The 16,794-nt window shown below is 46.9% G+C and overlaps 1 protein-coding gene across 1 annotated transcript in view; it reads right to left on the bottom strand.

Moving 5' to 3' along the window:
- LOC122564928 (adenylate kinase isoenzyme 1-like) overlaps positions 1-16,794 on the bottom strand; it is a 178,698-nt gene that overhangs the window by 143,755 nt on the left and 18,149 nt on the right. The window contains exon 2 of the mRNA XM_043720421.1: positions 9,527-9,713. Coding sequence (XP_043576356.1) covers positions 9,527-9,713 — 187 coding nt within the window. The remainder of the gene's footprint in view (positions 1-9,526; positions 9,714-16,794) is intronic.

Here is a 16,794-nt window from a genome sequence, read left to right on the forward strand (position 1 = left end):
GGCCCTTTGGCCCATTATGTCTGAAGGATGGTGGCTTTCATCCTGAAAGGATGTTAGTGAGGATCGAGAATCTGTCTATCCTAATCCCATTTCCCACACTCAGCCCATTGCCTTGTATGCTATGGAGTTCAAGTGCTCACCTAAATACCTTTTAAACGTCAGGTGCGTTTCTGCCTTGACCACCCTTCCAGGCAGTGAGCTCTGTCATCCACCACCCCCTTGGGAAAGCTACTTTTTCTCAAATCCCCTCTAAACCTTTTGCTCCTTACCTTAAATCTGTGTTCCCTGGTTACTGACAACCCCCGCCCCCCACCCCCTCACTAAGACAAAACATTTCTCCCTACGTATCCTGCCTATGACTTTGTACACCTCTACCAGAGTTCCGTTCAATCCTCTCAGCCTATTGAGTCTCTCTTCATAGCTGAATGGCCCTAGGCCAGGTTACATCCTGAGGAATGAACCCCCTCTGACCCTCTCCAGTCAGCTGACCAGTTCGTCTGTTTGGCGTAAGGTTTTTTTGAACCTCACATTTACGTGACTATTATCTTTGTACAGAAGGTCACGAGGTGGCAAAAGGAGACCACTCAGCCCAATGCGTCCATGCTGGTCCTCCGTAGAGCATTCCAGTCAGTACCATTCCCCTGATCTTGCCCCAGTTTATTTTCCACACATGCCCATCTAATTCCTCTCTGCCTTCAATCCTGTCATGGCCAGAATTAGAATCACTTTACAGACAGAAGATGGCCATTCAGCCCATGGGGTTTACGCCAGCTCCCCATAGAGTAATCCAGTTCGTCCCACTTCCCTGCTCAATTCCCTGAACCCCTGCAGTAATATTTCCTTCCAATGCCCACTAATTTCTTTTCAAAACCATTGATTTTGCCCGCTTCGACCCTCCCCTTGGGCAGTTAGGTCATTACCACCACACATCCTCCTCAGGTCCCCTCACATCCCCTCATACCTCTGACCCAAAACTGTAAATCTGTGCCCCCACTCCACGCCTGTACCATCAGTGAAAGGGAGCAGCTTTTTTTTATGGGGGGGGGGGGTGGACCGGCTTGCTCAGTTAGTCGGATGGCTGGTTTGCAATGCAAATGATGCCAACTGCCTGGGTTCAGTTCCCACACCAGTTAACGTTATTCTCCTTCTCAACCTCTCCCCTCGCCTGAGGTAGGATGACCCTCAGGTTAAAGCACTGCCAGTAGTCTCTCTCCCTCACTAACGAGAGAACAGTCCATCATCTGGTAAGATAATGGTGACCTTAATAACCTTGTAGAGAGCCATGATGAGCTGAAACAACGAGGCAGATGATGGCATCATGGTAAGAATAGCATCTATAGTCTAGAGGGCAGTTAAGAGTCAACCACATTACTGTGGATCTGGAGTCACATGTAAGCCCAATCAGGTAACGATGGCAGTTTCCTTACTTAAAGACATTAGTAAAACAAACAAGAGCAGGACTTAAGACAATTAATAGTAGGGCCCTGGGTGGTGTTGTCAAATGGAGAGACCGAGGGGTTCCGGTACATAGTTCCTTGAAAGTTGCATCACATTGACTGGGTGGTTAAGAAGGCACACTTACTTTCATTGCTCAGACCATTGAGTATAGGAGTTGGGATGTCATGTTGAGGTTTACAGGACATTGGTGAGGCCACGTTTGGAGTACCGTGTACAGTTTTGATCACCCTGCTAGAGGAAGAATATTATTCAGCTGGAGAGGATTCAGAAAAGATTTACCAGGATGTTGCCGAGAATGGAGGGTTTAAATTATAAAGGAGAGAATGAATAGGCTGGGACTTTTATCACCAGAGAGTGGGAGGCCGTGTGGTGACCTTATAGAGGTTTATAACATCAGGAGGGGCATATATACAGTGAATAGCAAAGTGGGGGAGTTTAAAACTAGACGGCATAGGTTTAGGGTAAAAGGGGAAAGATTTAAAAGGGACCTGAGGGCAAACTTTCACACAGAGGGTAGTGCATGCATGGAATGAGCTACCAGAGGAAGTAATAGATGCAGATAAGGTTACAATATTTAAAGGACATTTGGACAGGCATATGAATAGGAACGATTTAGAGAGATACAGGCCAAACACAGGCAAGTGGACTAGTTTAGTTCAGGAAACTTGGTCAGCATGGACGAGCTGGACCGAAGGGTCTGTTTCCGTGCTCTATGACTCCATGACCTCTGTCAGGTCTCCCCTTAACTCCCTCTATTCCAGAGCAGTCAGCCTGGATTGCCTCGAGGGGGAGATGGCTTTCCCATTGTACAGTGAGGCTGGTGTGTCACAGCTATCCAGCTGGCTGCCAATCAAAGTGAGGGAAAGCCCTTCATGAAATGGTACACAGACTCAGTCCCGGTTTCTGTGGGATCATCTCAGGGATTTTGGCCATTAGGTGCAGGAACCAAGGCAGTACCAGTCAGAGCAGGGAGGTGATGGAACTGTTAACCAGCCTGGCTCAAACAGAAACTGGCAGGGGCCTGAAACTAATCTCTATCTCAAGCTGTAAGCTTCTGATTGTGGATACAAAACATTCCGGAAAAAGCACAATATTATCAGTTGTCGAGCAATAATTGGTTTGAGACAGACTCTTAATTCACCTCTGAAAGCTACAGTTAGGAACACGACTAATTTAAAAGGAAGTTTAGTGTCTAACTGTGAGGTCAACTCTGCCCATTTATTTTTGTTCTAACCACTCCTTGACAGAACAATTATCCAGTCTGCTCTTTATATAAACAGCTTACCCAGCCAGCAGCTTGTGAATACTACTTTCATCTCCGAATTAAGAGGGTTTAAGAAATTTTGCTTCAAAGTTTTGTGCCCAGGGGACGCCCAAATAAATAACGGGTTTCTTGTTGAAAAAGGTGATCCGTTCCACAGGTCAGTGCAACATCGAGGGCCGAAGGGCCTGTACTGCGCTGGAATGTTCTATGTCTAGCTTTAGCAATATTCAACCCTGATCAGCGAGTCCAAACAGTCTGCAAACACAATCAGAAGTCGCCTCCACTCCTTTTTTAATCATTGAACTATTAAAACAGGTCTGATACTAAAGCTAGCTGTGCTCCCTCAGCACTGTGTTCAATTATCAGTCTGGATTGTACCTTCAACAAGAGCCACAGTTTAAGGATATGGGGCAGGCCATTTAGGACTGAGGTGAGGAGAAATGTCTTCACCCAGAGAGTGGGGAGCTTGTGGAATTCTCTGCCCCAGAAAATGCAGTTGAGGCAAAAAAAAATTGAATGCTTTCAAGAAGGAGATAGGTTTAGTTCATAGGATTAAAGGGTTCAAAGGGTATGGGGAGAAAGGGGGAAACAGGGGACTAAGCCATGATCATATTGAATGATGCAGGAGGCTTGAAGGGCCGAATGGCCTTGTTTTCTACATTTCTAATCAACTGACCCAGGGGTGAGGCAGCTCTGACTGAACCAAGGCTAACCCTCAGGTTGGGGTCTCACCGGTGAGGTTCTGCCACGCAATGGGAGAGGAGATTTCCTTTTTATGTTTCTCCACCCAGTCTGTGCATGAGAGGTCATGTGCAGGTTAAAAAAGGGGCAACAATACGTCCCTCTCCCCATGGCTTCTGAAGATCGGAACACTTCAAGTTGCATCACTGACTGACCTCCCACTGCACAGTTTCGACATCCTGTGCTTTGGTCAGGTGCAGAATAAAGTTCCCTCGACACTGTACCAAAAACTCTGAAAGAACATACCAGGGCACGATTCCCATCACCAAGCCAGCTCCTGGTCTGTGGGTGGCTTTGTAAATATGTGAACATATTGGGCTGGAGATTTCATTTTGTTTCAGCTACGCTTGAGATGCATCGGGTCTTCCAGAGGGATTCCCACCTCAAGGCCCAATGGTGTCCCTCATGTCTGATTTTCACCCCATCGTTCTGCACACCCTTCACAGACCATGTCCCCGCTCAGTGGAGACTGGGATCACTTATGCCTGTGCCATGTCACCAGTCCATGTCAGCCTGGTCTGAGGGTCAAAGCAGTCTGGAAGGATGCCCAGTGACATAGCAGCAAGGATAATATCCTTCTCATAGAGTCACAGCATGGAAACAGACCCTTCGATCCAACCAGTCTACCCTGACCATAATCCCAAACTAAACTATTCCCACCTGCCTGCTCCTGGCCCATATCCCTCCAAACCTTTCCTAATAGTTTACTTTTCCAGATGTCTTTTAAACATTGTAATTGTATCCATAATCCACCACTTCCTCAGGAAGTTCGTTCCACACAATTACCACCATCTTTGTAAAATATTTGTTCATGTTTTATTAAATATTTCTCTCCTCTCACCTTAAAATGTGCCCCCGAATTTTGAAATCCCTCATCTGAGGGAAAAGACAACTACCATTAACTCTATCTACACCCCTCATTATTTTATAAATCTCTATCAGGTTGCCCCTCAACCTTCTATGCTCCAGTGAAAAAACTCCCAGCTATTTTTATAATTCAAGCCTTCCATACCCAGCTACCTCCTGGTAAATCTCTTCAGCTTAATAATATCCTTCCTATAACTCGGGGACCAGAACTGGACATAGTAATCCAGAAAAGGCGTCACCAATGTCCTGGACAACTTCAACCTGACTTCACTATACTCAAAGACCTAAGCAAGCATGTCAAATGCCTTTTTAACCATCCTGTCTATATGTGACACAAACTTCAAAGAATTATGTACCTGCACCTCTAGGTCCCTGATTTCTACAACACTACCCAAGGGCCTACCATTAAATGTGTACGTCCTACCCTTGTCTGTTGTACCAAAGTGCAATGCCTCACATTTATCCATTTTTTTCATCCCATTGACCCATTTGATCAAGATCCCTTTGTAATCTTCGAAAACTTACTTCACTGTCTACAATGCCACCTGCAAACCTTCTATATTCTCACCCAAATCATTAATATAAATGACAAACAAAAGACGTACCAGCACCAAACCCCTGTGGAACACACCGCTGCTCACAGGCCTCCAGTCTGAAAAGCAACCCTCCACCACTACCCTCTGTCTCCTGCCATTAAGCCTATTATCTAATTGACAAGCTCACCCTGAATCCCATGTGATCTAACTTTACTAATTAGTCTACACACGGATCCTTGTCAAAGGCTTTACTAAAGTCCAACCAAACATCTCCACGCCAACATCTCTCCAATATCTCATACCCACTCTGTCTCTGCTCCTGTACCCACCTCCCATTGAGTCTCACACTTCATCACTGCAACACCTTCCCTCACGCTCTCTCACCCACCCCAATCCATTAACACTGCCTGCCCTCTGCGCTGCTTGCTTAGTCACTCAGGACACCTCTCCATCTGTACCAATAGTACCAACTGTGCCAGTCACTTTCACCTCCTCTAATGCCTGCCTCTCTCTCATTCCAGGAGGAAAACAGCCCACAAGAGGGCAGAAACTGTGAAGACAGGTAGTGGGCTTCCCCACATTCGGTTCCTCACCACTTAAGTGGACAGGATCCTGACACAGACCATCCCGAGCAGCCCCTGGTAATAGATGGCACCCTGGGCCTGCTGTGCCAGGACCCCCTATGTAATGGCTAACCTCCCTGAAGCTCGCTGATAACCACGGCAACCTCCTGGCTTTGTGTCTACGCTAAACTCTGCGAGCATCCACACAGGCTCTTAGTGAGTGAGTGAGCACTCAGAGTAAACAGACAGCCCAGAGGTACAGTGAGGTGCAGTCCATGAGCTGGGCGTGTGTCTCTAATCACTCAGAATCCTTGCTGTAATGCTGTATTGATAGTTACCACAGCAGCCAGCAATGAAATGCAGCAACACCCTCTCAGTGGACTATAGATGCAACATGAGGAATCTTAGATTAGATTAGATTAGATTCCCTACAGTGTGGAAACAGGCCCTTTGGCCCAACTGAAGAGTAACCTCTGAAGAGTAACCCACCCAGATCCATTTCCCTCTGACTAATGCACCTAACACTATGGGAAATTTAGCATGGCCAATTCACCTAACCTGCACATCTTTGGACTGTGGGATGAAACCGGAGCACCCGGAGGAAACCCATGCAGACACGGGGAGAATGTGCAAACTCCACACAGACAGTTGCCCGAGGCTGGAATCAACCCTCCGTCCCTGGGGCTGTGAGGCAGCAGTGCTAACCACTGAGCCACTGTGCCACCCCAAATGTTGGATGCCAATGTCAGTGGCACTGGGGTACATGTGGCCAATGCCCACTGAGACGTCTGCGCCTGGTTTCCAACATGGCGGCTGTTTGGAGGAAGCAGAGAGTGGAATCGCCCAGGTACGCACACTGACTCCCTTGTCGGGTTTTCCCAATGACCACCTTGTTTGACAGGTTCACTAAGACGGGAGGTTGAATGTTAATGTGCTGCGTTACCTTGTAATGACAGGTGTTCACACCAATCAAAATGGCACCTCACGAGAATCTCGCCAAGCCACTTGTGCATCTGCTGTCGAGATAGCCCTCACGGGAATCTGTCCGATTCTGCCCCCTGTCTGAGCACTGCCCACTCCACTCTGAGCCCTATAAGATTCCGCCCAGTGGGAGAACATAGGAACAGGGGAAGGTCCTTTGGCTCTTAGGCTTGTTCCACAGTTTGATAGGGTCATTGCTACTCTAGTAACCCCCACACACTTAGAGAGACTGCAATGCAATGAGAACAATGAGGCTTTTGTCATGCCTGGCTGAACTTCCACCATGAGCCCAGCAGCTGGGAGACAGCACAAACACCCCAAGAGTGTACAATCCCTCACAAGCCCTGAACTGATAGCAGCATTCGCAGTTTCAAACCAGATGGCTGTGGGTTAAGACGAGGCATACCGACTCGAGAGAGATGTATTTCTGGGAGCTAGATCACAGGGATTCCTGCTTGCTACCACCCCACCCAGTCCAATGTCCTTTTGCCTCATCGGCAATTCCTTCTACTTCCTCTGTAATCTCTCCCCAAGTCCTGCAAGTCAATCCTCAGTTGCTGGGTAGTCCAGGGGAATCCTAACATCCCGAATGCAGGGACCTGAACACATGACCCGTGGGAGTGCTGCACTGCCAGAGGTGTCATTGAGCCAGGTCCGAGTCTGCCATGTTGGGCCGGGGTAAATGATCACATGTCACTGTGACATTTATGCGGGCGAAAGGGAGGACTGCAAATGCTGGGAATCAGAGTAGAGTGTGTGGTGCTGAAAAAGCCCAGCAGGTCAGGCAGCATCTGAGGAGCAGGAGAATCGACATTTTGGGGCATAAGCTATTGACATTTATCTCTCAACCAGAGCCTAACAGCAGATTTTCTGCCCATTTTGAATTTGCAGTTTATGGGATCTTACTCTGCACAAATGGGGTTAGAAAAGTACAGCACAAAACAGGCCCTTCAGCCCACGACGTTGTGCCGAGGATTAATCCTAATCTAAAATAAAATAACCTAACCTACGCACCCCTCAAATCACTGTTATCCATGTGCATATCCAGCAGTCGCTTAAATGTCCCCAATGACTCTGCTTCCACCACCACAGCTGGCAACACATTCCATGCATTCACAGCTCTCTGCGTCAAGAACCTACCTCTGACATCTCCTCTACACCTTCCTCCTAATATTTTAAAACTATGATCCCTCGTACCAGTCAATCCTGCCTTGGGAGAAGTCTCTGGGGTTGTCGTATTTCCAATGCTGCAGGGACACAATTCTTTCAGTTCTTTCCAATGAATTCAGAAACACCTTTTCAAAGGAATGTGTGCAATGTGCAATCACAAGGCTAGCTCCCCTTCTGTAAGTACAACCTACAACAGTCCAAGAGATAGGTTGCAGAGTCCGTTTTAAAATCTGGCTGTTAAGTTCTCCACTATTTCCAGCTGTTTTCTTGAACTTTGAGCATTTGTTTCCAGCTGACACTGGGCATTGACCACATCAAAAATACCACATCCTAGATTAAGCAAAAATACCTCACTGTGAACACAATCTGCACCCAAGCACAGATCCCGTGTGTACATCCAATCAGTCGCCATCACAGATACAGGTCAGCTCCACTTCTCTTTCCAAAGCTAGCTTCCTGTTTTCTGGAAGCAGTCACGTTTCACATACAGTTCATCAAGACAGGTCAAGCATTAACCAGGAGGAGAGCAACATCGAGAAGAGGGGAATGGGGTTCTTGATGCCAGGGGGGCAACATTTAGAGAGAGCGTCTTCTGAGGGGAGCTATGTCTGTGGACCCTACACTTAGGGTCAACAGAGAGGCAGGCACCACAGGGGAGCAACATCTGGGAGCCAGCCTTTAGGGTAAAGTAACATCTGGCACTACGTCACTGCCTCTTGTTCCCTGCAGTTTATCTGCTTAAGCTCCTCTAGTTGAGCTGTTCCAGATGTTTCCGGATGACGTCCTGTCACCAATTCAGGTGGCAATTCTTAAAGAGCCAGTCCAGACAGGGAATGTCAGTGAGTTATTTGAACACAGCAGGCATCTCAGCCAAACCAAGTCCAGTTCTTGCCCCAGTGCTTGGGCGAGTCTGGCCAGGGGCACTGGGTCAGGGGCGAATGCTGAGACTGAGACCCAACCGTCTCCCCAAACCTATCCCTGAGAAAGACCAGTTCACTCAATATTCCTGAGACCATCCTCGCTTAGTGTGGCTCACTGCTGCTTTCCTTTTTACCATTAAACCAATGAAGGGGGCTCAGTGTTTCAGAGCTGTGCAGGTAAACAGATTAACTGTACCCGGCTCAGTGTGTAGCCTTACAAGTAGGAGGTTTTGAGGGATGTGAGGAAACATTCTCTCACCAAGAGGCTGGTGGGAGTCTGGAACTCACTGAAGGGTTGGAGTGGTTGAGCTAAAGAGAGAGGTTGTATAGGCTAAGGCTGTTTTCCCTGGAGTGTCGGAGGCTGAGGGGTGACCTTATAGAGGTTTATAAAATCATGTGGGGCAAGGATAGGGTACCCTTTCCCTGGGGTGGGGGAGTCCATAACTAGAGGGCAAAGGTTTACGGTGAAAGGAAAGATTTAAAAAGGACCTAAGAGTCAACTTTTTCACACAGAAGATTGAGCATGTATGGAATGAGCTATCAGAGGAAGTGGTGGAGGCTGGTACAATTACAAGATTTAAAAGGCATCCGGATGGATTTATGAATAGGAAGGGTTGATAGGAATATGGGTCAAATGCTGGCAAATGGGACTAGGTTGGGTTGGGATATCTGGTCGGCATGGACGAGTTGGACTGAAGGGTTTGTTTCCGTGCTGTACATCTCTATGACTCTATGTAAGAGTGGGAGAGGCAGAACCCTCATCACATTGAAGAAGTATTTAGATGTGCACTTGCAACGCCAAGGCATATAAGGGCTGCAAAATGGGATTCGAATAATGAAGTGGTCGTTTTTGACTGGTATGGGGATGATGGGCCAAAGGGCCTTTTTCTGTGATGTAGGCCTGTGCGGATTCTGTCCCATTCCATCCCCAACTTTCAAGTCTAATGGATCAAAGGCCACTCTGCAGTGAGGACAGGTTTGCCAGAATCCCGCATGCTATTTAAAAGGATTGAGTTGACCATTCACCTGATCGGAATATTGGCTTCTTCCCTTGCCCACTGTTAATCGGGGGCAGCAGCTGATGCTCCTGGGTAATAAACGTGTCCCATTTCACTTTCTCTGGTCCTCCCAGTTCTCGGACTCTCTGCAGACATCCCTCGAGGTACTCAATTGGGTCATCAGGCCGATGGTACATCAGCCCCGTCAACATGCTCTGGACGGGAGGAAAGGAAAACCAATTAGCTCACTGTCTTCAACCCAAAAACACAACTGAATTCGGAAAAGTAAAAAGCTGATTTATAAGCATCTATTGAGATGGAAGCATGGAAACAGACCTTTCAGTCCAACCCGTCCATGCCGACCAGATATCCTCTATTAATCTAGTCCCATTTTCCAGCATTTGGCCCATACCCCTCCAAGCCCTTCCTATTCATTTACCCATCCAGATGCCTTTTAAACGTTGTAATTGTACCAGCCTCCACCACTTCCTCTGGCAGCTCATTCCATACATGCACCATCCTCTGTGTGAAAAAGTTGCCCCTTAGGTCCTTTTAAATCTTTCTCCTCTCACCCTAAACCTATGCCCTCGAGTTTTGGACTCTCCCACCCCAGGGAAAAGACCTTTACTATTCACCCTCTCCATGCCCCACATGATTTTATAAACCTCTATAAGGTCATCCCTCAGCAAATTGGAAGTATGGTCGCTGTTGTAAGGTGGAAAACGTGCCAGCCAATTCACGCACAGCACGCTCCCACCGACAGCAATGAGAGAATAACCAGATCACCTGTTACCATGATGTTGAGTGAGAGATAAATATTTGCCAGAACTCCGAGGGTAAGCTTCCTGACTTGTTCTTCAAAAAGTATTCATCTCAGAGAGCTGTCAGAACCTGTCAGCTCATCATCTGATCTGGAGGATAGCAACTCTGACAGTTCTGCACTCTGTCAGTATAGCACTGGAGTGTCAGCCTAGATTTTCATGTTGACCTCATTTACAATGTTCTGACTAAAACACGGTCTTCAGTCCCAATCTCAAACACCATTCCCTAGGCACCGACTCTATCTCACTGTCTCTCTGACAACCATAGACTCTGTTTGAGGCCTTGTTGTTGGACTTGATCCCTGGATGAGCCTCCAAACTCAAACTTGTGTCCTCAATAACCATGTCAACGTCCACCTTCATTGCATTACCTGAAGTCACTCCATCTCAGCTGGTCAGTGAACTTGAACTAAATTCCCATTTAGGTCTCACCACTGTAGCTCACTGAATTGCACTGACATCCAGGACCTGGATTTTAAATCACTCATTCTGAATTTCAAATCTTTCCACAGCCTCATCCCTGCTAACTCCATAAGTTCCCCAGTCCTTAACTCTCCGAGATATCTCTAATTCTGGCCTCTTCAAAACTTCCAGCCAGCTCTGAGAGGGCAGTGCACCATAGGGCTGTCGAGACGGCCGTTAAGCCTATTCAAGGCTGAGATAGATTTTTAATCAGTAAGGGGGAAATCAAGAATTGAGGGAAAAGGCAAGAAAGTGGAGTCAAGGTTGATAGATCAGCCTCGAACTCAGTGAATGGCAGAGCAGACTTGATGGGCTGGATGGTCTACTTTCTGCTCCTACGCCTTATAAACTTCAATCACTCCATCATTGGTGGCCATATCTGCAGTTGCCAAGGCTGTGAACTCTAGAATCTCCTCCCAAATTTCTTTCTTTATGACATTTATGACATTCCTTAAATTCTGCAAGGGTGATGTTCCTAGGAATCTTAGATGCTCTGATGGGTTATGGGGCTGTTACCCTCAACCATCAGGTTAGTCCACATTTCACACTAGGTGCCATCTTGGGCAAGACGACCCGACTTGGGCTATGGATGGATGCTTGGGTGATCACCGAGAGGCTGTTTACTGCTTGTGAAGAAGGCTGCACACTTAGCTTGGTCATCCAATGGCCTCCCTTCACAGGGAGAGATTGGACAGACTGGAGTTGTTTTCGCTAGAGCAGAGGAGACTGAGAGGGGACATGATTGAAATGTATAAAGTCATGCAGGGCATGGACAGGATTGGACAGGAAGAAACTGATCCCCTTGATGGAGGGATCAATAACTAGGACAGGGGGTGGGGTGATTTGGTTGATGGTAATGGGGCATAAGGTTTAGAAGGGATGTGAGAAAAACCTTTATACCCAGAGGATGAGAAGAACCTGGAACTCACTCTTTATAAGAGTGATACAGACAGAAACCCGCATACATTACAGAAGTATTTAGATGTGCATTTGCAGTGCCAAGGGATACAAGACTATGGGCCAAGTGCCGGAAAATGGGATTAGAATATTTAGGTGGTTGCTCTCAGATGGGATAGGCCAAAGGGCCTTTTTCTGGGATGTAGACCTCTACAACATCGGAGGACTTTGTCAAACCTCCTCTGGAAACTTTATCAAAGCCTTTTACTCTCCAAAAGCTGAACAGTCTACGCATGCTCCTCATAAGTGTAGGAGTTGTTGCAATGTGGTGAGAGTGTCCCTGGGTTTTAAACTCCGCCTGGGTTTTAAACTCCGCCTGTTCCAGAGATATGCCATGTCATCCCTGAACAGGTTGATGAGAAAATATCTAACAGCAGGCGCTGACCTGTTCTAAATCATTGCAGGAATCAACAGGAGAGGAGAAGTGTTTAAACGCAGGTAACTGGCGGAATACTGGTAGAGTAGAGTGCTATAGTCACTGGATTAATTATCTAGTAGATCCCAGCTAAGGCTCTGGCCATGTGGGTTCAAATCCCAGTGCGACAGAAAATGAAAATGAATAAATCTGAAATTAAAAGCCAACCTAATGGTGACTATGTAATCATTGTCATAATAAACTCAATTCATCCACTAATGCCTTTTCGGGAAGGAAACCTACCCTTGTAATTTGGTGGCTCTGTGTCACAAAAAGGTGTGTTGACTCTCAGCTGGCTTAAACAAACCACTCACTTCATGTGAAAAAGAAGCAATGGGTGGCCTAGACAGTAACACCTATCATCTATGGATTAAAAAAAGCTTATAGCGGTCACTTGATCAGGCTGAGGGACCCCCCCAGGAATCAGCTGATGTGTCAGGTAAGAATCAATGAGAGTGCAGCACTGTACATGCTGAATGGGTTTCTATTTGGCTGTAGATTGAAGCAGGGTCCTCACTGGATGAAGGAAAACCTTTTCACTTTTTTTTAAAAGATTGGATTCCCTACAGTGTGGAAACAGGCCCTTCGGCCCAACCAGTCCACACCGACCCTCCAAAGAGTAACCCATCCAGACCCATTTCCCACTAATGCACCTAACACTATGGACAATTTAGCATGGTCAATTCACCTGACCTGCACATCTTTGGACTGTGGGAGGAAACCAGAGCACACAGGAAGGACATGCAAACTCCACACTGACAGTCACCCGAGGCTGGAATTGAACCCGGGTCCCTGGCACTGCAAGGCAACAATGCTAATCACTGAGCCACTATGCTGCCCACATTGTAGCCATATGCCGCAGTGCAATACTAACTGAAATCTTGCTCTTAAAATGAGGGATTCAGCACAACAGTGAGACCTGATCATCGCCTGTTTCAGATAGATCAGCGAGCCAGCTTGATCCAATGTAAGGTGTACGCTGCAGAGGAGATCCACTGAGGCAGCCTGGTCAGTGACATCCTTCTCCATGCACTTTCCTATCCTGTGCTAATGACAAAAAAAATTACTTGGCCAACTTATAGCTTTGGAAAGGTTCCACTGCTTTGCAAATACCTCCACAAGCACTTCCTAGTGCCCACCATTCCTAACTTCCATCTTGGTGTATCCCCGTGCTACATTGTCGGATGAGGAGAACTGGATGAGTTGAGGATAGGAACCAAGATGTTCCCAAGGCTCTTTACCAAGACCCACCTTGACCTGAATGTTCAAAGACTACATAGAGCTAAAGGATGGTCCAAGGAACTGCTTCAAATGCTGCTCAGCTTCTGTACAACACCACTACAAATTGCATCCTTTTGTTTACACACCATGCTCAGACTGAGAAAGCCCCATGTAAAAGCTAGAATCCTATATGAAGCTCGGGTTTACAGTTTTGCTACTCCTTGTACTTAGAGGACACCTTTTCCCACTGTGTCAGAATGCCTGGTTGTAGAATACGAATAAATGGGACACTGAACACACAGCTACACGTCAAGCAGTATTTGGTTAGCTCAGTTGGCTGGATTAGATTAGATTAGATTACTTACAGTGTGGAAACAGGCCCTTCGGCCCAACAAGTCCACACCAACCATTCAAAGAGCAACCCCACCCAGACCCATTTCCCTACATTTACCCCTTCACCTAACACTACGGACAATTTAGTGTGGCCAATTCACCTGACCTGCACATGTTTGGACTGTGGGAAGAAACCGGAGCACCTGGAGGAAACTCACGCAGACACAGGGAGAATGTGCAAACTCCACACAGTCAGTCGCCTGAGGTAGGAATTGAACCCGGGTCTCTGGCGCTGTGAGGGAGCAGTGCTAACCACTGTTCTTTGTCAGCATACAAACTTTTAAGTCTTTAAAAAGAAACTCTTGATAGATTAACGTGGCTGGTTGCGACACTGTGTGGGTTCAATTCCCGCTCTGGCTGAGCTTACCATGAAGGACTCTCCTTCCAAACTCTCCCTTTGCTTGTGGTGTGGTGACCTTCATATTAAAAACCGTCTCTCTCTCTCTCTCTGGCAGAGCTATGATAATTTTACCCTTGTTTCCACGACTCTCTACTGTTCCCAATCCAATAGCCAGCTGTAGAGGTTGAAGTGACACCAGCTGAAGAAATGTACAAAATGTATGCGTCTCAGGCAACTGTGAGGATGAGGTGGGTGTGTGCAGTGCATGTGACTCACTGAGAAACTCGCATTGACTCCAATGGAGACTGTCTATAATCCTGAAAGAATGTAATCCTATATCAGTTTGAGTATGAAAATTGAGAGTCTTTCTCTCAATACTTGTAAATTGTCTACCAATAGTCCAATAAGGAAACAGCTTAGGTCTAAATTGAAGTCAGCCAATGTGTAAGCAGTAATTTGAAAGTCAGCAGAGAGCAGATGGATGCTGCGCTATTGTCTAGCAACGAACTTAATCAATCGATTCATATTAAGTTGTTAAGAACTCTCACATAAAAAAATGAAAATCACAACAGGCTGTGGAGTTGATTAAAAGTCTAACTGTGGGCTGTTTAATGAAGAGGAAAGACAGGAGGTGAAGATTCTATCCGTTTTCCTCTGGCCATTGCACTGGTGCCAGTTGGAAATTCTGATAAAGCCTCAGAAGGTTGAAATGAGATGGAGCTGAAAGTGATTGTTTCTGGTGGGACATGGGATAGGGAGCGCAGGGTCCATTTACTCTCGCTGACTCACCAAGACAAGTCAAGTGTTGCACCTGTGAATGGGGGTCCCATCGTGTTATGGGGACTGGGATGTGCTAGGAGAGATATCCCCACCTTCCCCCCACCCCCGGCCCTCTCCTTAATAGTTACGTTAACCTCAAACAGAACGGTCCATTCACATCCCAACACTGCCATGTTCAAACCCAGGGTCACGATGGGCAAGCCTTTTCATCCTCCCCCTTGTGCTATCTCCTCATATCTGGTGTACATCCATCCCAAACATTACCCTCGGCAGCTACAGAGAGAAAAAACACAGGAGTGGGCAGCAAAACAAAATGGCATAGAGCAGCAGCTTGAACGTTGGGAATTCTGCAGCAAGTTAACTCACCTCATGTCTTCCCAAAGCCTGTCCAACATCTACAAGACACAAACACTCCATCCCGCTATGTCATGGAATACTCCCCATTTGCTCCAACACCACTTGAGAAGCTCAACACCATCCAGGACACAACGATCCATTTGTTTGGCACCCACTTCACCAACTCAAACTTTCACCCCCAAGAACTGGCACACCGGGGCAGCAGTGTGTATCATCTGCTGGAATGAAAAGCCAAAGCTTGTTCGACAGCACCTCCCAAACTCTCCACGTTTACCGTTCAGGAGGATAAGAGCAGCACATGAATGGGAATATCACCAGCTGCAGGTTCCCTTCTGAAAGAAACACACCATCCTGGCTGACAACCATCCACGGAACTGGGTCAAAATCCCAGAACTCTCTTCCCAATGGGATTGTGGGCGTCCACTACATCCATTGAACCAGAGAATTTTAAGAAGGGAGCTTTTTTCTAATGAACAGTAGGGATGGGCATTAAAGCTGATAGAAACAGCAATGAAGAGACCACTACACTATTGTTGATTTGGTCTCAGTGTCCTGAATCATTGCTGACAGTACTTGTGGAGTACTGTGAGTTTGTTTCTGTTGAAGCCTCCCTGTAAGGATCTCCTTGCAATATTGCTCTACCACTTTGCTGATATTGCCCCTCTGCAACTCCTCACTCAAGAACCAAATGACAATGGACTCATTTCAGAGCCAGCTGGCTGTTTCTGATTCCTAGTCAGACAGATGGTTTGTGTTGGACGGTGCTGAGGAGAGAAAACCAATAATCGACTTGGCAACGCTTACTGTGAGATTAAAACTAGCAACTTCCCGCTTTAATTGCATTTTTCTTGCAAAATGTCAATCCTTTTCCTACGTTCTTTCTTTACTAAAGATGTCACTTCTCTTACATTTCAAATGTACTGACCCAAGTGATGACCAAGACAGTGATCACCAGAGGCTGTTGACCAGAAATGCTGGCATCCACATTGTGTTATAGCTGTATTAGAACAGCTCGGCCCGATGCACGTGGTCCTACACATTCAAGCCAACAATTGCTGGCTGTTATATAGCATACTTAACAAAGCAAAGTTAACAGACCAAATCAACAATAGTGTAGTGGTCTATTGAATGCTGTTTCTATCAGCTTTAATGCCCATCCCTACTGTTCATTAGTAAAAAGCTCCCTTCTTAAAACTCTCTGGTTCAATGGATGTAGTGGACGCCCACAATCCCATTGGGAAGAGAGTTCTGGGATTTTGACCCATTTCCGTGGATGGTTGTCAGCCAGGATGGTGTACTTCTTTCAGAAGGGAATGACGCTACAAGCCACCTCCAAACAGACCCCACCAACAAGGATATATTTCCCTCCCCACCCCTATCAGCGTTCCGGAAAGACCACTCCCTCCATGACTCCCTCGCCAGATCCACACCCCCCACCAACCCAACCTCCACTCCCGGCACCTTCCCCTGCAACCGCAAGAAATGCAAAACTTGCGCCCACACCTCCCCCCTCACTTCCCTCCAAGGCCCCAAGGGATCCTTCCATATCC

The sequence above is a fragment of the Chiloscyllium plagiosum genome, chromosome 30 (genome assembly GCF_004010195.1).
Source record: "Chiloscyllium plagiosum isolate BGI_BamShark_2017 chromosome 30, ASM401019v2, whole genome shotgun sequence".
Classification (NCBI taxonomy): domain Eukaryota; kingdom Metazoa; phylum Chordata; class Chondrichthyes; order Orectolobiformes; family Hemiscylliidae; genus Chiloscyllium; species Chiloscyllium plagiosum.